Source organism: Colletotrichum truncatum (assembly GCF_014235925.2).
Source record: "Colletotrichum truncatum strain CMES1059 chromosome Unknown Contig_0003, whole genome shotgun sequence".
Taxonomy (NCBI): Eukaryota; Fungi; Ascomycota; class Sordariomycetes; order Glomerellales; family Glomerellaceae; genus Colletotrichum; species Colletotrichum truncatum.
In genome coordinates this window covers 2,653,348-2,678,495 of record NW_027222400.1, presented here as the reverse complement: position 1 = coordinate 2,678,495, position 25,148 = coordinate 2,653,348, and the positions used below count along the sequence as shown (strand labels likewise).

At 52.8% G+C, this 25,148-nt stretch overlaps 3 protein-coding genes across 3 annotated transcripts; 1 reads left to right on the top strand and 2 right to left on the bottom strand.

Moving 5' to 3' along the window:
- Nucleotides 1-3,444: 3,444 nt before the first annotated feature.
- Nucleotides 3,445-7,194, top strand: CTRU02_205632 (f-box domain protein; the record flags this gene model as incomplete). Its single annotated transcript, XM_036727626.1, has 2 exons — nucleotides 3,445-3,560; nucleotides 3,612-7,194. 2 exons carry the CDS (start codon nucleotides 3,445-3,447, stop codon nucleotides 7,192-7,194), a joined length of 3,699 nt encoding a protein of 1,232 aa, XP_036580582.1.
- A 1,551-nt stretch (nucleotides 7,195-8,745) lies between these two features.
- Nucleotides 8,746-9,999, bottom strand: CTRU02_205631 (uncharacterized protein; the record flags this gene model as incomplete). Its single annotated transcript, XM_036727625.1, has 1 exon — nucleotides 8,746-9,999. One exon carries the CDS (start codon nucleotides 9,997-9,999, stop codon nucleotides 8,746-8,748), a length of 1,254 nt encoding a protein of 417 aa, XP_036580581.1.
- A 5,118-nt stretch (nucleotides 10,000-15,117) lies between these two features.
- Nucleotides 15,118-17,364, bottom strand: CTRU02_205630 (uncharacterized protein; the record flags this gene model as incomplete). Its single annotated transcript, XM_036727624.1, has 2 exons — nucleotides 15,118-17,024; nucleotides 17,199-17,364. 2 exons carry the CDS (start codon nucleotides 17,362-17,364, stop codon nucleotides 15,118-15,120), a joined length of 2,073 nt encoding a protein of 690 aa, XP_036580580.1.
- Nucleotides 17,365-25,148: the final 7,784 nt, after the last annotated feature.

Sequence of the window (25,148 nt, the reverse complement as noted above, 5' to 3'; positions counted from 1 at the left end):
GACCCTCGGCAGGGCGAACTGTCACGGAGCGTCAGTCTGCACATTGCGCGCGGGGACTATGAGGGGGAAATTTGGAGGTCTAAGAGACGGCAGGTCGTACCTGATCCCGTGCATTTAGGTATTCGCGAACATTGATGTACAGAACGACAGCGAGGGCACTCAATAGCATGCTTGCAATGACAATCGGCGCGGTGAATTTCCGACAATCGAGGAAGCGCCTCCTCTCCAAGGCCGGGTTGAAATTTGGGCGAACATGTTTCCAGGTCATATGGTCCAAGAGCTGGTATCCCACGTGAGAGGAGCCAAATAGGTTAGCGAACCAGCTCATGGGGGCTCTTCTTGGACGCCGAGAGAGGCGGGGTGAGCGAGTAAGAGAGGGTGAAAGAGAGTGTCTAAGCTAGCGGCAGCTGCATGTCGTTTCCGAGCAGCGAACCGTGCCAGTCTCGCAATCTTGCTGCAACTGCGGGATGGCGCGGGTAGGATACCGAAGATGGGATCGCGACGAGATAGTTTGGGCCAAGGTCAGTGATAATGTTATTATTTCGCCCATCCCTCAGAAGGGCAAGTGGCCAAGGTTTTGTCGACTCGGAAAAGATGGGACAAAAAATAGGGGCCAAAACTCTAAGCAACGACTACGATATCTGAGAATAACATGGAGGGTTGAACCTTGGCAGACAATTAACCCCAGTGAGCGTTTGTTGACAGGACGGCATTGTTAGCTACCCTAGCAGTGCCTGGGCAGGTATTCTGTACGGGAAGTGGGAACGCGGGTTTCTGGGGTATTGGGTGTCTAACACCTGCCACGCACGCCACGGAAAGTTCATCCTGCACATTTGAAAGGGGGCACGGCCTGCGTCAGGGCCCTGCTAAGCCCGAAGTTGCAGTGACGTCGCCAGGTGGTCCCATCACTCTACAGGGGGTGATCTGGCTTCCAGAACCCCGGTACATATTTCTTGGAAGGGCCGGAAACACTGGAGCGACAACCAGCAGAATGCTTAAAAGATGTTGATGTCTGGCTTTTTTTTTTTTTTTTTTTTTCCCTCCGGGGCTAAACAGGAGACGACGATGCCGATTCACCCAGGGGAGACCCGCAGAGCCCATCACCATTTCCTCAACCCGGAACAACTTGGCCGTAGTACGGATAGAAAGCTCCTGTTCGTCAAACGACGTCGAATTTTGGCCACGAGACAGGACAAGCTTGGCCAACACGAACGCAAAGCTTCAATGGTTACAGAGAGATAGAAATCTGGCACAAAGCTCGAGCGCAACAGAGATGGATCGTCCCCTCCTGTGCAGGGTGCTGCTCGCCCTGGCGCTTCATCTGATGGATGAGGTCGACTTTGTTGAACAGCAGTAAGGACGAGCTTCGAGCCTTGCTTTCTCTTCAATGTGCCAAGGTTTGTGCTTCTTATCATTTCCTACGTCGGCATCACTGCTCCTTTCCCTGTAGCACCCGTGGAGTCTAAAAAAAAAAAAAAAAAAACGGGCTTCTTCCTAGGGACCGTGGTATACGTGAAGCAATAAATACTGGAGACGTACCCAGCCATCATGGAGACGGAGACATTTTGGTGACCAGAAATAGTGCCTATGAGACCGATGAGACGCAACAACTTGGCGCTGCTCATTCAGCACCACGAATTGGTCCCATTATTCTGGCGCGGCTTAGATAAGCGACGCAGGTGGGAAAGTTTAATATCCAACACCAACGCCAACTGATTTGTCGCGTGATGCAGGCGTTAAGTCAGCAATGCTCCGCTCAACGCACCAAAAAGGACAAAAGAGACAGGCGGGCTTACATGTTCTTCACCATCTTCCGCACCTCTCTGTCCTCTCTGTCTTACGGTTGCACAAACGAACATCTTTAAATGGCGGCTCGACCCGCACGAGGGCACGCACCCACATTTTACTCCAGCAAAGTCCAAAAATAGTAGCAAGATTAGGCCCTGATGGTGTTAGGCGTCTCTTTCTGGTCGCCAGTTGGCTAGTTGGTTGTGGCCCAGAACACCACGCAGACTTTTGTTGGACGTTGTCGCATGCGGATATCCTGAGCTTCAAAGCGAGTCGCTGACTCTACTTGTGGAGGAGGGGGAGGGGCAACATTATGTATATTGCTACGCCTACCGAGTCTGACAGACTTAGGCCATGTCGGTTGGCGCTGGGCAGTTGTACATTTTAGCGGCGTAACAATTATTAAGGAGCCAATCGATTGGGCGAATCATAGGACCCCGCTGGGGAACGCGGCGGCATGAGAAGGCCTGTGTGCAATCACTGTGGGCTTGGGTGATTCGACATTCAAAGGACCTATCTTTGCCTCTTAGGGTCTCGACTTGATACGGTTAGCCTCTCTCCCTGCATATCGCAGCATGTTGCTCAGGGTCCGCATGTTTCAATCCCGCTTCCACCGCGTCAAGGTGGTAGTCGGTTTTTATTGGGGAGGCCAACAGCCATGTTTGATCCCCTCCCCTCCCTGGAAGGAGGCAGGGAAGACAGAAACGCAAATCTATCACGACAGGAGCAGGACTAGGAGCAGATCAAGTAGAGATATGCCACAGAAGCCCCTTATGTTTGGTGGCCTGTCTACCATGCGACGGCGGTCTGTTTGGACGCTCCAACAGAGACCAATCCGCTGGTAACAGTAGCTGGAGCTACAAAGTACACCTTGCAACAACAGCCAGCAATAACCAAAAACAACCTGATGCGTGATGAACAGGCGGCTAGTGATATGATTGATGGGAGAGTAGGGAGTGGTGTGATGCCACGAGCTGCCGTGTGAACTTCATGCCCCATCATAACCTACGCTTTAGTTGGACTATTGCACCAAGACGGTCAGAATGTAAGTGCAGTCAAAAAGGGAATGGCATCCCCCCATAACCTATATATTTGAGCTGAGATGTACCCTAAACCATCTGCTAACAGTTGGTACATGGGGGCAGCGCGCTATCAGGCCTTGTCAAAGAAAGGGGTCCCCTGTCCGTTTTGGTGCGTTTGCCCAGCGGCTCTGAAGATCGGGGCAGGGTGGCAGCTGCAGCTATTGGTCAGCTCGGGCCCTGCTGGGTATCTTCCGGTAAGCAATGATGATATTTTGCTGGGGACGAGCAGGCAGAGACTTAAGAACTGGCATGGACCTTCAGTTAGCCATTAGCGTCGCTCCGCCACACCTTGCTTGCGTTCGCGCAGTTGCGACCGCGAACGAGCGAGCCACGCTTCTGCATCTGTGATCCCACACTCTACATTCAGCCCCCGGTGTCCCATAGCCTAACCTAGCCAGCCAGTACGGTTCCGTGCCTTAACTCTTTTCTCTGCCTCTTGCCGATGCAGCAGTCGCTTTCTCTTCGTCCCATCGCCGGCCCAACGACTCCAGACGATTTCACCATGACATATTCCGACCGCACCTCGCTCTTTTAGCCCTGCGACAAAGACCACAACGCGATCCGGCCGTTGATCATGGCCACCGGCACTGATGTTCGTGGGGAAGGGGCACCGCGGTCGTCCATCGAAAAACCTCCCATCCTCGCTGCAGATCCCGCTTTCGATCGCCTGCCCGACGAGATAATCGAGCAGTGAGTTCCTCTTCAACTCTAGGCAGCAGGCATTTGCTAACCCTACTGCAGGATCCTACAGCTCACTGACCCCGATTCCTTCGCCTCACTCGTTCTACTCAACTCAAAATGGCGTCAAGTTTCTCAGCAGGCGCAACTATACGCCCTCCACCTCTCCAAATGCGAATCATACTCCGCGAGCCATCCTCCGTTCCGTGAAGCCGACGTCAAAGATGAAGACCTACCACGCCTTAGGCGACTGTTTGCTAGAGAAGTCAAGCGTAACCTCTTCGAGGCATATCTGCGGCCGCGTGAGACCGTCGTCAGGCTCATCTCCAACTCCATCAGCTCCTCATCATGTCCGGGCGGCGAAGGAATGCAGTTCAGCCCGTCACCCCGCGGCCACCACGTTTTGGCATACAACTCGTCTCGAATCTACGTGCTTGACATGAGAGGGAAAGATATCGACGTCAAGAGGGAATTCAAGATTCTGCGCCGCCCCGTTTCAACCTGTATCAAGGATGACGGATCCATGCTGGCGGTCCTATCTTCTGAGATGCAGGTTGATCTTTACGATCTTAAACAGTCACCACCACGCCGCACCCAGTCTCTCATCTTGGATCACGCCCCGCGCACCATCGCTCTCTCGCCATGCGGTTCCGTCTTGGCCGCTGCTTATGAGGGCGGCATTGAAGTATCGCTGGTCAACCCAGGCGCGCTACCCACGGACAGGAGAGCTGTCAAGTGCGATGCGGTTGATTCTCTGTCTTTCTCATTCGACGGCACACAGATTCTTGGAACTACTGTTCATTCTTCGCCACCAAACACAGTCATCTTGACCGCCCCTTACTACGATCCCGGAAATCAAATGGCAGACGATAGCATCAGTGCTCTGTGGACGACGTCCATCCTGTTCCCCAACACGAGCCGGGATTGCAGTCATGCTGTGTTACTCCAGGACTCGAGCCAAGAGGAGGCGAGCTGGACGTTCACCTACGACCGCAGCTTTGAAACTTTTAGAGCCGTGCGTATTGATGATCTGCGCAACGGAACAACATATTTCACAGGACCAAAACCCCACCCGGCTTCTCAGGCAAAGCTCACACCCTGCACTCTACCTGCGGCAACCTTTCACGGCGATCTTGTGAGCGCTGGTTTCCAAGGAAAAGATATTTGGTTATATGGTGTACCGGAAGACCTCGACGCTGTACCTGAATTCACGACTGGGCCTGAAGGGCTGTCAACGACTGGTCCGGGACGACGCAACAGTGGCCCTCCATCTCGATCGTCGTCTTCCCGAGCGCAAGACAACCCAAGGGTACCACAATGGCAGATTCTGTGCGATAAGCTTCGGAACACTTTCGTATGGGGTGCTAAGATTGCCGAGCTCGATGGCGTCAGCACTGTGAAATGGGTAGCCGGATTCGGTCAAACATCATTGCAGGAGCGCCTAGTTATTGCAGCTCGTGGCATCTCACCCACTAAATCGATCGTGGATGAGGATGACATTGACTTTATTGATGGCGGCAGGATGATTCTGCTCGATTTTGACTACGGCCTCGAGGACGGCATCAGAAATGAGATTGAAATCGAAGTAGGCACCAGAAAACCTGAAGTCCTCGAAGAGGAGCAGAGAGATATCGATACCGAGGTAGCCATTGTGCGTCGAAGAACTGTTGCCCAGAAGCGCGGTGACCGCAGCCACTTGATGCGCACAGCTACAAGCGCGGCCATGCGGAGCAATCCGATGCCTCCGATGCCCCCGATGCCCCCGATGCCTCAAATGCCTGCAATGCCCCCGGTACCGACCACATCCCAACCAAGAGAGGAGCCCGAAACCAGTAACGACGATGACGATCCTCTCGTTCCCAGGCGTGTTGGTGCGCCGCCCCGGATTGCTTTTCAGCAAACAGCGTCTAGTTCCGCCGCCGAAGAAGGAGAGACGGCTTCGATGATTGAGGAAGAGGAAGCTGTTGAAGCTCCTTATTCCCATGACGGACCACGCTCCACCAATACCTTGCGTCGGGCCGCAACTGCAGCTGCAATTAACCGGCGCCGTAACCCTCAACCTCCTGTTGCTGGACCGGTTGAGTACAGGCGCGCCGACGGACGACGTGAGCACCCCCATGAGAGTGACGCGGACAATTGGGTTCCACCACCACCGCCATATCAAAAGGACGACCCTGGTGACTTGCCTTCATTCCTTCGAAACGCCGCGATTACGCCCAATGGCGTTCAAATTCCCACGCAGCCGGCTAGAACTCAAACAGCTGCGCCTGCTGTTGGCTCATCGGGCTTTCCCTTGCCAGCACGGCCAAACCTCGCCCCGATATCACCCCGCCCTTTGAGCTACCAGGAACCCGCCAGTGTCAGCCCTGCTCACACGAGTAATCATTTGCGGGTTGCCAGTGACACCACACATTTGAGCAGACCTCGCACTGCGGACTCGGATCGACCGATGTCTATCCCTGTTTCTCAAGTCGATAATGATGACATCTACGATGTTTCACCGCCAGACTCCCCTCGGACGACAGCGAGAAGACAGATTGTGGCAGAGTCTACCACGGCCAACGAGTCGTCAATTGTTCAGCCGTTGAGCCGCAACGGACGAGTGAATTCTGACCTGGTGTCTCCGCAAACCACAGTAGCCTCTCCCGTTTCTCTACGGTCTCAACTTCCCAATCTAGGCTTGGAGATACCTTCGGCAACACTTGGGATATACCCTGAGTCGATTAATTCTCGGCCAAATGCAGATGGCGATGCACCGTTGGTTAGGCGTTTGTCTAACGCTCAAACATGGCCAAGGTCTGCCCAGCCGCTCGACGTCCCTGAGGCTGGTACTCAGGTCAACCTATCTGGCAGCTACCCCTACTCCGCCCCCCCTATTGATGTGACTGCCGACGTAATGATGGCCGCTGCAATGCCACCTCAGCCCAGGCCTGACCAGGTGGTCAGTTTACAAAGCCACGAGCAGCAGCTAAGTTCTCAGCAATTCTCTGGAAACTTCAGTTCAGTTCAACGCGTACCTGTCGGCAGTCGCAGACCTGGATCGCGCAAGGCGTCTTTACCACAACCTGAACAGCAGCCTAGCGACCATCAATCGCCAGGGCCGAGCATGAGCAACAGCTCGCCTGTCGAGGACCAACCGCTCATTATCAGCACACCCGGCGGCGTGGTGGGTGCATACGATCTGCCCACACGCCAGCAGTCGAGTCGTAGAGCCGAGACGCCGCTCTTGGCTCCTATTCCACGCCACCCACGTCCAGCGCAACTGGGTCCCTTGCGGCCTACCGTGGAGCGTCTTGAGACGATATACAGCGTCAACACGGCCAATGCTCCAGCCCAGCCACCTAACGAGGCCTCTGGTAGTAGGAACTTGATCCCGGCGTGGCTTCAGGCCCCGTCAACGTCACCCGCAGGTCGGCAGTCGCACTCATCTGTGAATCGGAGGCCCAGTCGTGCCGAACGGAGTGCAGCCAAGAACATCAAGGATGCGAAGAGACGAGGGTGGAACGGGTCCAAGAAGAAGAAGAAGAACAAGAAGAAGGTCGACCCTGAAATCGCTAGCACTGCCGCATGGACCGACGTTTCTGGCGTGAGCAGGAGCGAACATCACAGTAAGGGGGATAAGGAGAAGAAGTGTGTTGTCATGTAAGGAGTATCGAGGAGTATGGTCCTTGGAGGGTGACTACTAGAACCTTCGCTTTTTGTACTTTGGAGTTGACTTCTTTGACTCTTTGATGATTGGAATTTCAGCATTGGAGTTGGATGGATGAGAGTAAGAATGAAATTTGGCACGGCCTCGGGGCCTGAATACTCTTATCAACTGGGGGAGTGGAAGAAAAAGCAATCACTGTGATGACTGGGACTGGATTTATTTGAAAATGGGGGTGTTTACCCCTTGCTATAGAGTACACTGGGCGGCCCGCATTCACTCACGCTCGGGATGGAGAGAACACCGAGAGACGTGCCGATCCATGATAACATTTCTTTGCGCATACAACTTATTTAGTAAAGATTTCTTAATATAAATGTATAAAAGTGCTATCTTCAGTCTTTGCAATTCCTAGTCATCTCTGTATCCTCGCTGCTATCTATCTTGATCGTGATCTATAGGTTTGAGCCTTCTGATCGCGCGAGACAGACGGTCCCGGGGCACCTATCCCGTACAGTATACGCAACAGAACCCGTTCGCTGATTACCCATACTCGAAGAGAAAGAACGGCACTGGATACTGCCTTGTCGAGAATAACGCTTGGTACGCACGCTGTCGGGTTTGCAAAAGAGCAGCGGCGGGGAGAAGGATGCACATGTCATCGGGTAGTAAGAAAAGACAAAAAAAAAAAAAAAAGGCAAACTAGTTTAGTCTAAACCAAAAAAATCTATACAGGACGCGTATACTTCTGCCACTGCTCTCCCAGATACGAGTTTCCTGCTACGTAAAGGCCAGGGTCAGAGTCGTCTTGATCTTACCTTTGCCCGATTGTAGTGGAGCGCAGGGCACAGTTGTTTTTTTCTTTTCTTTTTTCTAAATAGTTACCTGGCTTTCAGATATTTCACTTTCGTCACATCCTTTCGCCTTGTAAAAGTAGACGCATACCGAGGGCATTCCGGGTGCTTCTCGCCTTTTTGGAGGGAACCAGTCAGCCAAGGCTGCGCCGCGCAGGTAAGTAATCTGGACATGAGTGAAAACTCGGAAAGGTAATGTGAGAGGTGAATTACCACGTTGACAGCTACCCAAGAAGCAGCCATATGTTCATGAAGGCATATCATGACATGAGAGTATCGCATAGGGAAGGAACTGGTCTTGCATATGATATGAAATACATATCCGGGTGATATTCATTCTGCCCCAGCAGCGGGGGTGAGTGGCCTGCTCAACTCTACTATAAAGAAAAAAAAAGAAAAGAAAAAACGACTGTGGGGTATAAACCGTTCCGAACAAACGCCAATCGCTTTGAACCCACTCAAGCCCGCCAGAAACACCGTTGCCCATCGAGGTCCAATCTAAGAAATAAAGTAGAAGAGCGAACGTCTAATAGTCTCCAACTAACCCATGCCAGCATGTCTCGTCCCCTAAGAATACAAAAAGCTAAGCAAGTTAAAAGAATTACGAGAAAAAAAAAGATAAGATCCAAGAAGTAAAACACCCTTCAGCTATGTTGTCTAGCTTGTATGGCTAATCATGTACGACCACGGGAAAAAACTATTTCCTCAGAGGCGAAGGCATTTGTGGTGTCCGCGGCACAAAAGGTTTGCCACGTCTCACGTCTCCTAGCTCTGCTTCGTCCATAAGATCAGTAAAGGTCGTGGCGGACGTCAGTCTCTTCTGTCCGGGTCTCCCCACGGTGTGGGGGTCCGCAAAGACATTGATACTCTCGCTGCTTGGCTCATGCTGTAAGTGCTGGCCGGGAGGGGCAAGCAGCGGGTTCTGCGCGCCAGGTGGTCTGCGCCCGGAATTGGGACGCATATTCCGGATAGGTGGGACGGGGATGCCGCGCTCCGGAGTGCGTTCGGGCGTACGCGGCTTAGAATCGCTTCTGGCCAGGCCGATAGGTTGAGCCGCTAGAGTAGTGGCCGCAGAAGAGTTGCGGGAATGGACGGTGGAAGGCGTCTTGAGAATAAAATCTGTTCGAAGAGCCGAGTCGGATATGGGAATCGGCTCGGATATTATGTTGCCAAACGACGAGGTGGAAGTCGAAGGACGGGGACCGCCACTGCGTTTCTTTTCGGTTCGGATGGCCGTGTTGCGGCGTCGGCGGCGGGCGAGGAAGAGGAGGAGGGCAACGCCGAGACCAACGCCTGCCAGGACGCCGCAGAGGACGCCGATGACGATAGCAGTGGGGAATGTGCTCTCGTTCTTGTTCGGATCTTTCTTTTCACCTTCCTCACCATCCTGCTGTGCCGGAGCAGTAGCTACAGATGATTCGGTTTTGAGGGGGGTGGTAGTGGCGATCGTTGTGGGGATCACGGTCGGAATTGGGACACTCGACGTAGGACCGGGAGTGGTTGCAGGCAGCTCCGATGCGGGCAGTTCGGACGGCTTCTTGGTCTGGTCAACATTTATCACGCACTGGTCGGCGCCGTTGCAGGTGTATCCAAAAGGGCAGCACTGCGTGCCACAAGCCGGAAGCTTGCTCTTGAGGGCTGTCGTCTTGATAACCGCTTCCGGGTGGGCCTCAGGGTCTTGTAGCGAGACGGCACAGTTGATGGGCGTGATGCGATCGCAACTGATTCCTGCTGGACAGCAAAGCACGGTGGTATTCCCAGCCAGAGGAATGCAGGTTTTTCCTTTTTCGCAGCAGAAAGAGGCGGGGAGGCCACTGCCACCGCAAGGAGAGAAGTTTTCGGCTGCGCATGTTTCTTGCCGCTTGAAGACAGATGGGATGGACGCAGCGTGGGCTGAGAAGAAGAGGATTGAGAGCACTGTGGCTTGAGTGCATTTTCGTAAACTCGCCATGGCGGAGGTCAGTACTGAGTATATTGTTGTGTAATCGGATGGTGTCTTTCAACAGAATTTGCCTTGTTGGAGTTGACGAGCTTGCGTAGGACACGATCCCTACTGCTTGGAGTCAAACGTGTGTCGAAGGCGTGTAAGTCAGAACCAGATGACGATATGTGCCAATAGGCAAGACAAAAGAAGAGGGGAAAATTCAAGACAGGTCCCGGGAGGAGATACAAAGACGCAGAAATAAGTAGAGGTTTGAGATATTAGGTGGTAGTTGTTCACGAACAGACAATGAACTTCGTCACTATTCGCGCACAGGTATATGATGCCAGAGAACGACTACTCTGTTGTTCGTCGAAAGAGCGGGAGGCCGCACAAAAGAACCCAGGACGCGGCCCAACGAACAGGCAACAATGACCTCAGAGGAGAATAACTAAAGGAATGAATAATGGATGGGAAGCGAAAAGGAAAAGTCAGTCGAATGGTGGCCTGAAAGATGACGATTCTGTTCCCACCCGAGTTCGAAACAAGAGCTACCCAAGCCCAATGTCTTTGGTGCTGACATCGCGGTAAGGCGGCAAAGGCCTGCCCTCTACCACTCATGGAGGACATCGAGAGCACTAAGAAAACCTTGTCGGGTATTTCTTCTTCGCTTCTTGCGCGGCTCGAAACAAACTAAAATCACGATCTATCCATAGAACGATAGCCACTCAGTCGAACATCGTCTCTGGGCTCGGCATGCCGGTGGCCAACCAAGCGGCCGATGGGCGGCATCGCGGCGACTTGCGAGGGTTTTGCCTGTAAAGGTCCTATGCAGGCGCGACTGGACGGCAGGGTACTGCTGTTCGTCCGGGATGGGGGAAAACGGGTGGAGTGATGGTGTTGCGCGAACCGTCTGGTTCCAGTGTTACCATCTCAATAATTCACGGAGCAGGGCATTAAGCCTCCTTCAGGGAGCTGTTGATAGGGCACCGATGGCCGGTTCCTGTCTCTTCTCGGCCCCCAGAATAGTCAACTAGTGTCAATGGAAGAAAAGGAACAGCGGTAGCAGGGGTTTGGGTCTACTCCTGCTCTTGGTCTCGTTCCAGCGCCATCCTCGACATCGTTGGGCGGCTCGACAAGAATCTGGCCATGAGGCAGTGCAGGTCTGGGTAGTCGCCGGGCCAGGACAAACGAGAGGCTGTCGTCGAAGCGCCGACGTTTTTTGGCTGTGGGTACCCATCCTCTCGTAGCGGCCCCTTTGGACATCTGGTGGTGAGGACGAATTATGAGCGGTTGAAATTGCAGTAAGAACCCCAAGCGGACAAACGAACAGTGCCAGAATGTAGGCGCGGAGCGCAAACGCGCGCGTCTGATTCGCTGGCGACATTGACCAGAGAACAATGGGCCCCGAAAATAGGGCGGCCCCTGCATTCGATGCCCCCCGTCAGACAAGGTGGCCCATTGTATCCCCGCTGTTGCCGTTCTCTCGTTAGCGTCCGTTTTTCTGTCTCTTTGTTTTCTGGGGCTTGTCTTCTTTTGGGCATCGTTAGCCACTCTTCTTCCTATTGTTATTCCCAGATAAGACGACACACCCTGGAACACATCCTCAGGTCTCCAGTTCAGATTGAATTGAGGCAACCCAAAAAAGAACAAGGTTCTCATCATGGTCTGGGCGAATGTCTTCCGAAAGCTCGATGGGCTTGCCGTTACTTGAATGCATCCAAGCCACACATGACGAACGCCTCCGTTCCAGCCGCTCGCTGCCCTCCGGGCTCCCTCTCCGTGGTCACAGGACCGTCTTGCGAAAGCCTCACCTTGGGGCCCGATCGGCAGCCGGCGGATTGCTGCTGCCACTGAGAAGCCATATTGTGTTCCAAACGAGGGAGAAATCGGACCTCTTACCAAGACCACAGGCCCAAAAGACCTTGCCGTCTGCAGGACTAGCATCACGACCGTCTTGCCTCCTTCAGCTTGTCAAGGGGGGCGTGGACAATCATTATCTGCATGGCTTGCTGGCGATCTGTTTGTCTGCCCAAGCAATGTCCACGTCGATGTTGACGTCGACTTCAACATCCATCATCGCTATCGCCGTCGGTGTAAGTGCAGCATCCATGCCACATGACCCTAGTCCAAACCACACCTCCATCCGCTACGTGATCTACGTTGCAAAATCCGCCTTGCCAACGTCCCCCATGCTCTTATCGTGCCCCTCCGGACCAACAGGCCCAAGGTTTCTCGCACACCCTTCCACGCCAATAGAGACGGAGGACGAAGGGGGCAAGGACGGGCATTCGCCGACCTGAAGGCAGGAATTCCTCATAACGCACGCACGTACGATCCCGTGGCCTGTTCTCCATGTCTTCTGCAGGGACCCTCTGGAGCATCTTAAATCTTGAGGAATGAGGCAACTAGGAAGAGAGAAACGACTGCAGAAGAAGACAAATAGCAGCCGCAGTTCGGCCCATCACGTGGATACCCATGGAAAGCGTGATCATATCCTAGTTTCCCTGTTTTTCATTTCTCTCCCTTGCCCTATCAAAGCCCATTTCAGCGCCCAAGCGACGGAGGATGCCCGGCCAGCGGACGAATGTCATCAATTTTTCAGCCCAAGATCTCCATCTCGCCAATTCACGATGATTCACACATTCCCGCGCGCTGTGTGACTCGAAAACGGCGGTGAACCCTCTTGCACTTTTTTCGTTCTTTTTTTTTTTTTTTTTCGCCTCCCGAACCGTGGGGTTGGGAGTGGCACCCTGTCCCTACCTCTCCGTCATCCAAGACACCATGTCCACCAACCCCCCTGCACACAGTCTCTCTCTGGCTTGTGTTCAGAAAAACTGCCCGCACCAAACCAAGGATCCAGGGGTAGGGGGTGGGTGTTGAGACATGGAATCTGGGATGAGAATCAAAAACAGATTCAAACTATCCGCATCTGTGGATAAGGCGTTTTTTCCCCCCTCCTCACAGTTATTTCAATACTGTGGTTCACGAAACCCTCTCAATTGCACACCCCAGAGGCTAAGGAAGCCAGGTGACATATTCTGGAACCTCCAGAGCCATACGAATGTGCAAAATGGTCCCGGTTTCCCATTCCCACTCTGCCCTCCATCGCCCCATCACCAATAGCAAAACACCATTGTCATCTTAGTCGTGACGTTCGAGGGCGGGAAATATGCCAATGTCTCTCTTGTCTCCGTATGAATCCTCGGGCCTTCTGTCCCATGTTTACTCATGACATGACCCTGTCCTCTACACCTCCCGAGGCGGCATTTCCCAATCTGTACACCCGTCGGCTAAGAGCCGTAGAACGACGTCAGGTGAACAAAAAAAGATTCCCTAGTCGGATCACACCTCACCGAGCTCATTTCCTTCACCGCTACGGATTCGCTCGGCCTTACCTCTGACCTAGGTGAATAACACGCACATACCTACCTACCCCATCTTCCGGTGACCACGAACTTCCTTATTCAAGGGAGGGGACAGACAACCGCACGTGGGCGGGGGTACGTCGCGTAAAGTGCTCACATCAGCAGAATGTCTCTCTTCTCCACAGGACCTAAACGGGTGAAAATATGATAAAAATTACATCAATAAATGATGGATAATAATACCCAACTTTACTCTGCCAGAGGAGATGGTCTGAGAAATAAAAGCGGGAACACAAAGTTGCAATTGCTGCAAGTCAACAGCTTACTACGCAGCAGATACCCCTCAGTCGGAATAGCTACACAGCATACACACACACACATACACCTCTCCCAATTCCCGATGCTGTTTTACGGGCAATGTTAATGGTGGTAATGGGTGGGTGGGAATGGATGTCTTCCCGATACTCCCTGTACCTCATCGGGACAATAAACATCGCAATTCCGAAAACGCTGGCCCAGACAGATACTAGTATTGGTGCTAGACTTCTCACCTAAGACAGGGAGAGAGAGAGAGAGAGAAAGGGAAAGTGACAAAAAAAAAGAGATCATGGCCTGATTCGCCTAACCTCCGGCTGACCCCATTCTCTTCTCCCCGTCTTACTGCGAGTAAGCTTCGGCCGGTGTGCTTTCAAAGGGAAGGTGGTGGTTGATCCGCCACCCACCCCCATCAGCAAAGTAGTGTACGTCGTAATCCGACGCCCCCCCTCCTCGTCCCTCATTGGCGTGGATTGGCCCAGACTCAGACCAGACAAGTTTGTCCCAAGTAGGAGGCCCAGTGAACTGGCCGCTGGTGCGATATTGCAAAACGTTCACGCTCTCGTGCACGAGGATCAAGAAAGATGTAAATGGGGGATTCGGCTCAGAGTGAATGCTTTTTGAAATTGCTGGGGTATATTTGGTATTACATGAATCCCAATCCTGCTCCATTCGCCCCAATGACCAAGCCTATAGAGCTGGCGTTTGGCCGAATGAGCCCCATTGTAAAGAAGTCAAACCGGGAAGCTAGCCCATCGCAAGCTCCCAGAGCCCTTCTTCGTTCCATCCGATCCAGTCCAGATGCACCGAAATGCTGTGTCCCGATATCCAAATCACTAAAAACTCCGATCAAGGCCACCCTAACCTTCTTTGCTCATGCTGCAGTATACGTATGAGGGAAAAACGAATAGATCAGGCGGAAACCTTGGAGGAAAAAAGGAAAAAGAACGTCTCCGCACTGACGAAAAGAAAAAAATTCCAGTCGTTCGTCGCTTCTCATGTTTCCAGTTGCATGTCAGGGCCTCATCCCAGCTGTTACCCGTCCCGTCGTCGTCCATCATCATCCATCATCCTGGCAGCCAGGCCCAGCTGCCCCGTTCAAATCCTTCCAGAAAAGTGTCCAGTAGAAAATAAAGTTGTGATCCAAGTGTCTTCGCTCTCTCGTAGTTCATATCCGCTCCGTTCGCCTTGCGGCGTTTTCCTTCTAGTAAACCCCAAAACCCGTGGTAGGGTTACTGAATATAATTCCAAAAATAAGGTGGTATCAAGACGAAAAATAAATCAAAACAAAAATTTTCGGTTGCTGAATGTCCAGCAGAGCAAGACTGCCTGGCAGCGGCCCCGGTTCGCGCGAAAGGGAATTGGCGATTGCCCGCATCACCTTTTGCGGAGGCGGCACACATACCATGCAGATAGGACCAGGCCTCTTTACCGGTTCTGTACAGCCCGGAACCAGCCCAGGCTGTTAGATCAGCAAAAAGTCCCAGCCCTTCATCTGCATGACATCCCGCCAGTGGATGTATGGTACCGTCTCCGCCCCATGCGAAGAGCCTGGGCTAGCAGCAGGGCTGCCATTGCTCTTGATGTTACCAGTCTGCATCCAGACTTCGTTGAGAAGCGAGGCGACGCGGCCAAAGGAACCGTAGTCGGACACATCGCCAAGCTGAGAAACGCGGTCGTCAAAGAGGGCGCGGAATGAGCTGTCAGGCAAGCTGACAGAGCCACCAATGAGGTAAACCCAGACGAGACTGCGGTCAAAGCCTCCAGGTCCAGAAGGGATGAGCTGGAGGACGTTGGTGAGCTTCTCTACAAGGCCGACGCAGGAGGGTTGCGCCGGGTTGAAGCCGGGCACCAAACTGCATAGGTAAATGCGAGCGGCGATGCGGAAAGCGGCTGTGATGTTCTTGGAAAGCTGCTTCGGGGAAAGGCTGCCGTTACTGTTGTAGGGCATCTTGGGACTGGGCTCGCCCATCTCGGTGAGGTTGATCTGCTCACCGAGGGCGTGGACGTGCTGGCAAAGGGTGATATCGTCCATGCCGCTTCCCTTGAGGGCCTCGAGGCAGGCAATTTCAGAGATGAGGTACATGACGCGGTCTTCGCAACCCATGAGCTCACGAAGGCCCAGGCTGGGGTTGGAAGATAGATGTTTCTCACGATACGTGTGCGCGAATGTGGGTGCTTGTCCCTGCATAGTCGCGCCGAGTATATCAATCCAAGACGTCAAGGTCATGTTGAAGGGGGTCTGGAGCATATGTTCATTGGGATCCGATACCAGGCGCGGGAGGTCAAGCTTCTGGACAAGACTGATGGCAGCCTGGAAGTGCTGGTGCCATGGGATGTCAGGAAGTGAGTCGTCATAGCGACCAACGACGCACTGGAAGAAAATGAGACCCAATGCAGCCTCGAGAATCTCTTGGTGGTTCTCGTCCTTGTTAAGAGCATCGCACAAGGAGGAGATGGTAGCGTAACGATGTCGCATGATGTCTTGGTCAATCTCTTCGCCAGGGACATTCATCGTCGCCTTGTAGTGCTGGGCGGCGATGCTCAGGCAGCAGTGAAGATAGCCCTTGTTGCTCTGCAGAGCCGGAAGGATCAAGTCGGATCCGACAGAGCCGTGCTGGTTAGACTCGAGGATTGGGAAAACTGTGGGAAGAACGAATTGGACAAAATGGTCCAGCAGGCGCTGGTCGTTCTCGTCAAGCTCAACTGCGACTTGGCGACTGGACATGGCTGGGCCATGGGAAAAGTCAAAGAAGTTGACGTTGAGGGTCTCTTCGCCGAGGGACTCTTTGCGCTCCGAGTATACCTGCTCGCTCCATTCGCCTTCGAGGGGCACTGACGAAGGAAGAATGGTTCCGGGAGGTGGAGGGGTCTGGTAGGTGCTGAAGGTCGAAACGTGCGACTCTCTCAGGGTGGGTACATCGTTCATGTACACTTGGCGTTCAGTTTTGACATCGATCTCGTACGGTGAGGGGAAAGCACCGAACATGAAGTCAGGGTGCATCTGCGGGTTGTATGCGGCATATTCTGCAGTAGGCGGGCTATTGAAATTGAAAGCCGGGGAGAAGTGAGAGTCAATGGAGGCGGAGCGGGTGCGGTCAAGAGGGTCTGAGAAAGTGGCGGAGGTGGGCAGCGAGTGCGACAAGCCCGGAGGGGAACCGACGGAAGTCTGGATAGTGTGCGACGCCTTTTCCGAAAGTTTCTTGCGCTTGATAATCATCTTGATGTCGTCCTTGTGCTTGCGGCGGGCATCGTTGTTGCTCCACCACATGGGCCGCTTGTATTCGCATGTCAGACCAAGATGTTTGCAAGCGGAGCACATTGGCGAGCCCTCGTCACACTTCTTGCGGCGCAATCTGCAAGTATAGCATCCTAAGAAGAAACCAGTTAGTCTTCCGAGCTTCAGTGAACGGTGGTTGTGAAAAGCGGCGCAAGGGACCAAGCAGCTCAGCCGGTGTAAGTGGAATTGGGTATAAGTCAAGGATGGGCGAGCTAAAGCTGTGTAATAAGAGAAGAGTCTCTTGAGCCGTGTAAAGACAAACATACCTGTTCTCGAGCGACGGTGCATCTGAGTCTTTGCCTTGGGGTTGGCATTGTTGTTGGTCGTTTTGCAGGCCGACTTGGCCTTCGCAGATGATGCGACGGCCATGTTGACTGCAGCTGTTGATCTCATGAAGTCGTTCCGACTGTGGTTGGGGGGTAGTGTTGACATTTGTACCCTTCTTCTCTCGCGATGGAGGTACCTGCGTTGAACGACAAGCCGAGCGGCGCACCTGGACAGAGCTGGAGCTGGCTGGGGTGGTGCGTGGGAGAAAGAGAGCGAGAAGAGGGAGGGGGGGGTGTGTGGTGCAGTGGAGCGTCCAGACCGAGGGATCAGGGACCAGGGTGCAGGAAGAGGGGGGTGTGGCAGGAACCGTGACTGTGCGTAAACCCTCCCCAGTGATACTGTGCTCTGGACCGGGGAAAAGACGCCAGGGGTGTAGTCGGAGGGATGTCTCTCCACTCGTGTGTGCAAGAGCAATCAGGTGCGTGCTCTTCGTGCGTCTCTTCTGATTCGCGGTGCACTCGAGGGTATTTGGCGAGTAGGCGAATGACAAAAAATCCGTCCGTTCCTCTCTCTGTTCGTCTTGGCAGCCAAGTAAAATGGCGGGACAGCTTTCGAAAAAGGGAAGAGAGTGAGCGAGAAACCGGGTGAGGTTGTGTTACCCTGGTAAGGCAATCGTAGACGATGTGTGATCTGCCTGTCCGTTCGCTGGTTCAGCTGTCAAAGTAATTTGAGATTGGAGACCAGGTTGTTTGTCGAATGGCTCGTCGAATTCCCAAAAACGCAAATATCAGTCGTATCAGATTATTAAATTATTCTTTGCTTCCTTGTCGATCTTTCGATATATGTGAGCTCTTGATGCAGTAACGAGTTCGATTTCCGTTTCGTTAACAGAAATCAGGCCGTATGTGGCGGGGGTGCAAAATTGCAAATCTTGTGTGCGCTGTGTGTCGAATGAATGACTGGTTTTCAAGCAAGTCCGGCTTGCCTTCAACTGGAATATCGGGGAGGTCGGGTGGTTAGGGTTCGGAGGGCGGAGGGAAATAAAACACAATATGAAAAGAGAGAGAAAAAACCTTGAACAACACTTGGATCACTATCCTTCTTCCTGACTTCTACAAACCAACAAGAAGAGAAGCCAGGAAATAGCCGCTGGTGATGGATGGCCCAAAGACTTATATTGTGGCCGCCTTCATCATGACCATCCTCTTCTCATGGACCAAGTGGCCTGTGACCGCGTCTCGAAGGAACCATCTGCTGTTGGCTACGTAGCCAGCCAGCAATTTTGTTGCTATATTTGGCACAACCGGATCGAGCCTTCTCTGTGTGCCTGTCTCCATGTTCCCAATGCGTATGTGTGTGTGTGTGTGTGTGTGTGTGTGTGTCTTCGTGCAGGTAGGAACGTAGGCAGGCCGGCCGGCCGCACTCGAATGAGTGCGTAAGATTTTGAACTGCGCTTACAGGTACCAATGAAAATGGGCCGCCAAAGGCGGTCGCACTCGGAGCTGGGACTCGTTGGACCCCACCCGAGAATAGAATAGGAATGGAAAGGCACCGAGGAGGGGGGGAAGCTTGGAAAGAGACGACATGGGTCCGAGCAGCAGTCGAGCGACTAAACGGGCAAAACGGCCAACGCGTGCTCACGATGGCTTGCCATACTGCCCTCTGTATGGTAGACCGTATGTCATCGGGCCAAGGTTACCTTCAACCACCCGGCCCACACGCGATGCAGAGACATGCAGAATGGTACATGGGGGTTGTGCTGTTGTTCAACCTGACTTGCCAACCTTGCAAGCACACAACTGCCCATCTGCCTCCCGGCTGTCCGCCGTCGATACCGCGTCCACTCCCTCGTGTAGTACCTGCCTGGTGCAAATGCTGATCTCTATTGTCAGCTCGAGCGAGAAGCAGTGGTGTACATGTGTTGCGGTCCGGGCAGATGCAAGCTAATTCCGCGGCATGGACCTGCACTCCTGGGACTGCAAGAACACTGAGCTGGAATGTCTTGCCCGTTGTTTCCCCGTGTTCCCGATTTCTGCATTAGACACTGTCAATGTGTGACCCATCTGGCCGCTGACTTGGCCTTTATGCCACGATGTGGGCATCAGTTCGGGGTTAGACATATGGAGAGACAGACAATTGTTAGCTGAGATTATCCTTGTAGTTGAGGTTCGTCCTGGACCTGCCCTTCCACTAAGAAGCTCCGCTCCAAGGTCGCAGGCACTTGCATGGAGCTTGCCAACCACCAACAAAAAACGATAGAGTATGTGGATCCCGACTCAACAACTAGAGCCGGAGTCAGAGTCGCCTAAGGGACAAGGAATATTGCATGGATGAGAGACCAACCTTGCCGGCCTTGCCAACCTTGTTCTTGAGAGATGGAAGGCTCTGTATCTGACAAACGAGGTGGATTCATCCGATCATCCATGGAGGAGGCTCGCTCCACCGTTGCATGATGGTTGACGATGCGCAGGACTTGACTTGCCTGTTGGGACTCTAGAGTCAAATTTGGGCAATTAGCCTAGAGGCATTTGTGGGCAAGATCTTCAACCTTAGCGATATCTTTGAGTTCCGATGTTCTCACTCGCTTCGACTCTGCCCATGTCCCCCCCTAATGTCTACGACTTCACATTTGAGTCTAATGAAGTCAGAGTAGACAGAGCGAGCGTCTTCAATCGATCCCAAAGTCGGCTACCAGCTGACGATGTGTATATTTCTCCCGAAGGAGAATCCACAAATCAAAACTCTGAGAATGGCGGTCAACACCTAGATTGGCTGGCGCACCCGACAGTGGCCGTCGATTGAGAGAGTGGCTGCCGGAGGTGCTCAAGATAGTGGGACTAGGACCTTCTGTCGTGCATGGTGAGTAGTCAGGGGTGCGCAGTGGGCAGTCAGGCCTTGCAAAAATCGGGAGCGGGACGAGAAAGAGAGAGAGGGAGAAAAATACCTCTCTTCGTGAGGGGATCTAGCCTAACGAGGCAAGTATCCATGGGTGACAATGGCGTGCGTGGGCTTCAATGGGCAAGCCGGAAACGCACTGACCGGTATCTGGACGGTACTTGGCCGGTGATACCCAACTACAGCCGAATCTGCTGTGACCAGCAGCGAGCAAGGGGGTATCATGGCACCGTTGACCATGTCGTGAAAAGTGGTCTTTCCGCTTCGTCGAAGCCGGAAGGATTTTCAGTCTTTCTTGTGTACAGCAACGGGCTGCAATGACAGGGCAGATGCTTGTCTTCACCCCCGGTCTTTCCTACTTTCTTCTTCTGGTCACTCCAGTGCGAGTGTGCTTGCTTGCTTGCTTGCCTGTCTACATATTCCCTCGTACGTCTTTAGCGTCATTGTCCGCCAATCTAGGTCCCTTTGCCAGAAGCGCCGTCTGCCACGTTGATTCGACAAGCCGTGTGACGACTTATACTCGTGCAGGGCTTCGGGACCAACCGTTTCTTAGCGCGTGTGATGCAGCAGGGATATAAGCTCTTGAGAGAGGGCCGCTACTGCCCCGGATTGGTTGCTGCTTCCTGCAGGCAACGAGATCGTGCATGAATATTGGTCAGGGGCCCCCAAAGCCTGCCATGGGACGGAAGGAGCTTTGGCCATTGAGCGGCGGGAGCGCTGTAGCTGACAGGGGCCTTGCTCGCGGGGTTTGCATACTAGCTCCACAACGACTGCCCGCTCAAGGGAAGAATGCTGCAGCCGAGGGCACGTCCCTCAGATGTTCATCCCAGCCTAATCTGTCACTGAGTCCAACTCTGACCAATTATCTCTTTCCATTGCTCAACTCATTCTTTTCCGTCGCTGCCCTCCGCGCCGTGCAAGTGCTGCCGAGCTGTATGCTTCTGCCAGGTCAGGTTTGCTCCTCCCGAGCAGAAGCTCGTCGGGCAAGGTCCGCCAGCGATGATCTCCCGCCCACAATGATAGTAAAGACGTCCGGAGCAATCCTTACCACCTGCCGAGACTGTAACACCCTTGGCCGTTCAGATGACTGTTCCCCCTTCGGAGTAAACCATACTCCGTACTCTGTAGCCCTATTTCTGGCGGCCTAATTAGCCGCCCAGCTTTTGGTGTGTGTGATCAAATTATCCCACTTTGCATCCGGGCTAATTTGGGCACATTTGGCAGCATTACCATTGAGTTCGTCACATCGTCTAGCCGCTGTCGATGTTTGTCGTGGCCCTCAGATTCCACCATTTCGACTAACATTTGCTGCTATTTTTATTTTGCCCAACCTGCGCAATTTAGCCCTCTTGGCTTCGAGTTTAAGCCGTATCTCATGATCTTATCATGGATCAAACAGGTGTCAGTTTTTTCTTTCGGGGGCTAATTATGGTAACACTTGTTGGACTGTATGCTAATTAGGGCCATCTCGTTTGCTGTCTCCTAAGAAAATCACCATTCTGCCATCTCGGGGCTTTACTCTCTGTTAACCCGATTTCGCGCCGCTACCCTGCCGTCAGTAACGGTTGTGCCTTGGCGGCTGCGACCAACAGCCCCCAAAGCAAACCAACCCCCGACATCAACCTGCAAAGTATATGGACGACTAATAGACCGTGCCCACGCAAAAGGTCAGGGGGTGTTATTGCTTTTTCACTCTCGAGCCTACTCTCAGGCCTGCGGGCATTATCAAACGCAGTAAACTGGCTACGATCATCGCTTATCTTTCTAATGTGCCTACATCACCAAGGAAGATGCACCCGCTTCGATACACATCCCGCCCGCCTGCGCCGCAGTAATGCTTGCCGTTCGCCGTGGTGCCGCGAAAAGCGCATTTTTACCCGTCCTGATTCTATCTTTTAGACCGAGCTATTACCCGCACCTTGCTGATTACTCTTCTCTGCCATGGTGACCCGTCTGATTTTGATTGCTTTTCTTGTCAAATATTGCGGCACATACAATACATATTTGCATCTTTTTGAAATCACAATACCATTTTCATCTATTGACACGTCTACGGGTGCTTACGGTTGCTCGCCCTGGTATTTATCCCTCCATTCTCTCCGTGTGGTGGCATTGAACCACTCAATTGGCACCAAAGTGTTGCCACAATGATGCATCCAGAAATTGGCGTTAGTTTCTACTGTTTTCAACCCAAAAACAGACGAGAAAAACACACGTTTGTTACGACGTAATTTTGTTTCCCCTATAATAGCATACAGCCTTGTCTCGGCAGCATATATCGTCGGCCTCGTCGGGTTTATCATCGAGACGCAACCACCATGGAGATGTTCTGTGGACGAGGATTGAGGCGTCGGGGTGTGCCCATTGTTTACCAATACTGTCCTGTTGTGGCTAGTGCCATGTGATCCGATGTGAATAGTGTTGTTGAACCTTGAGGGTTGATATATCAGATTGCAGGGAGAATGCCGCTTCTGGCTCGTGCGGAGAACAAGACCGTCGCCTGGACATCCTAGTCTTCCCGCTCTTCCGCCAACTACTCGAACGGCGCGACATTCGCTTGCTTCTGGACCCCGGCCATCACAAGCGGCGTATTATCGCAGGCCCCCAGTAAAAGTTCATGGGCTTTGGCCTCTGAAGCTACGTCCGCTTTTTACCTGTGGCAAAAAAAAAAAAAAAAAAAAAAAGGCTACGTCCGTAACCTTTGAAAATCTAGTAAGTCATGACAAGGGTGTTGGTGACGAAAATGACGAAGACGACGACGTCGACATTCAGCCCTCAAAACAGGCAATTGTGCTCGAAGCTCCAAATCTCACGGGGCAAGGTGGCCCTGGCCAACCTCCTCAGCCCCATACCGTACGGGAACACTGTCCCCTATCCATGTCTTCCCGCTTTCCCGCTGAATTTATGGGTCCTGCTTCCCAGGTTCAACCCCGACTTCCTGCCAAATTCACTCAATTTTCACGGCACGGATGCATTACACAAACACTGCTGGAACCGAGCAGTTCGCCAGAGTGAGTGCGGGTGAAGGCGTGTGCCCCTCCGCCCAACATGTCAAATTGGCACTGATCCGGTGGCACAATGACGAGGTTTGCATGAACTTTGTCGTCGCATCTCAGTAATTTATATAATAATTTGTAGACTGCAAATATATGCCTTTTACCAGCCGACAGCCGAAACACCGCTAAGAATTCAACGGCGCAATGATTCAACATCGATGCGATTTGACAAATGACCAATCTCGAGCATTGCGTTGTATTCTGACCTTGCCTCAAATCTTAATAGCAAAGGGACCCATGGGAGACAAACAACTGCGGACAAGGCACCCCTCGTCCCCATTGCACGATACGACTCGTGGCAGGTTGCTAAGCACCCCAGCAGATAAGCCTGTCTTTCCAGCAGCTCGCCCTATTCAGTGCGAAATGGGCACCATTTTCGACACTCGACATGACACTAGTGGACCACCTGTCGACGGACCGCAATCACGATGACCTGCATCCGTCTCGCTCAGGCCATCTGCGCCGCATCGCCGTGCGATCTGACAAAGAATTTCTCCAGGGTCTTGGGAACGGCTTCGGATTCCACAGGTAAGCTAATACACCCAAAGACAAGATAAGACGTGGTCCCTCAACACCATCACAAGTCTTCCACAATATCGCGGCCCACTGGTTGACTTGACTTCAGCAGGAGAGTCATCCATCCACTACTGATGGCGCGAAGCTCGCATTAGTCCGTCATCATGTGAGAGGGCGTGAGGACTTGTTCGACCAGTTCATTGGAGGGCAACAACTGCGCACTGGAAACGATGTCTGGGAGGCATCGTCACCTACACGAACACCCACCAACAAAGATGGAGCGGCCTCGAATCTACACTAATTCGCCCAAGGAGGAACTCTCCAAGATACCACACCATCCTCCACTTCAGCCATCATCAACCCCCTGGTCCAATTATGGGCTGAGGGGGTGTGCACTGTGCGCTGAATCCTCCTCAGGGTTGGCTATGTTCAATGATCCTCCTCCAGGATCAGAAATTGAAAGCGGAAAACCCTGGCCCAATTGCCTTGTGAGTTCGCCCATTCTTGCACACATTTTTTTTGGAATCCCCGCCGGGTAGACTCGGCAGCGGAGGGCATTAATCGACAATCATTTCTCGATTGCCGGGGTTTCCACAAACCATTGGCATTTCACCATTTCACTCTTTCACTAATTTATTAACGATCCTGGGACCTTGTGTCGTCGGTTGCTTCGGTTGGGTACCGCAGTTACGGTCGGACAAGACTTCGTTGGATGCCGTTAAACGGAGTGAAACACCGCAGGCTGGCCTAGTTGAGACATTCGCGCCATCGTCGGACACATCTTTCCTGGCTCGCGACGGTTTTTCGGATGAGGTCACTCTCTCATGAACATGCCAGACGACTTGAAGAGTCGGTGAAGAAAGAAGACCGAGACCACCGATGTTCACATAATGTTTGTCCCGCAGATCTTGTCACAGTTTACTTATGTCTCGGAGAATGCATCGAACGCCGCCTGGAATGGATATCGAAGATGGGGACGCATTAGCGGGAGCGTGCTGCTTGCTTCCCTGCAGAGTGTCACACTGCTAACGCAACGACGGGGTTCTCGTTCACAGCATCCTTAGCCGTTAATGAGTCAGCTGGGGCAGAGGGGAGAAAAATTCTCTTGTACCGACCTCCTCTGGCGCAGTTCTAGGAAGACATGCAGTGCATTTTTCGCTCCCTTACATGTGGAGTATGCGGACTGCTTCACCGACAACGACACACAAGAACTAGAGATATGTCGCGCAAATCGACAATTGCCTGCCGAAAGGGGCTGGGTAGGATCTGATACTGGATATGGCTGTAGCGGAAAAGCAAGGCCTCTTTTTTTTTTTTTTTTTCCCCAAAACCCCTTCCCAACAGCTATCCTTCGCAAGTGATCTGACAATGGTCGGTTTGCCCGAACTGGACATTGGTTCACCAGATTCCGCAATACAAGATCCTGTCGAGATCAGGTCGATGGTGAGAGCTAAATCCTACGAAGTCCGATACGGCATTGCT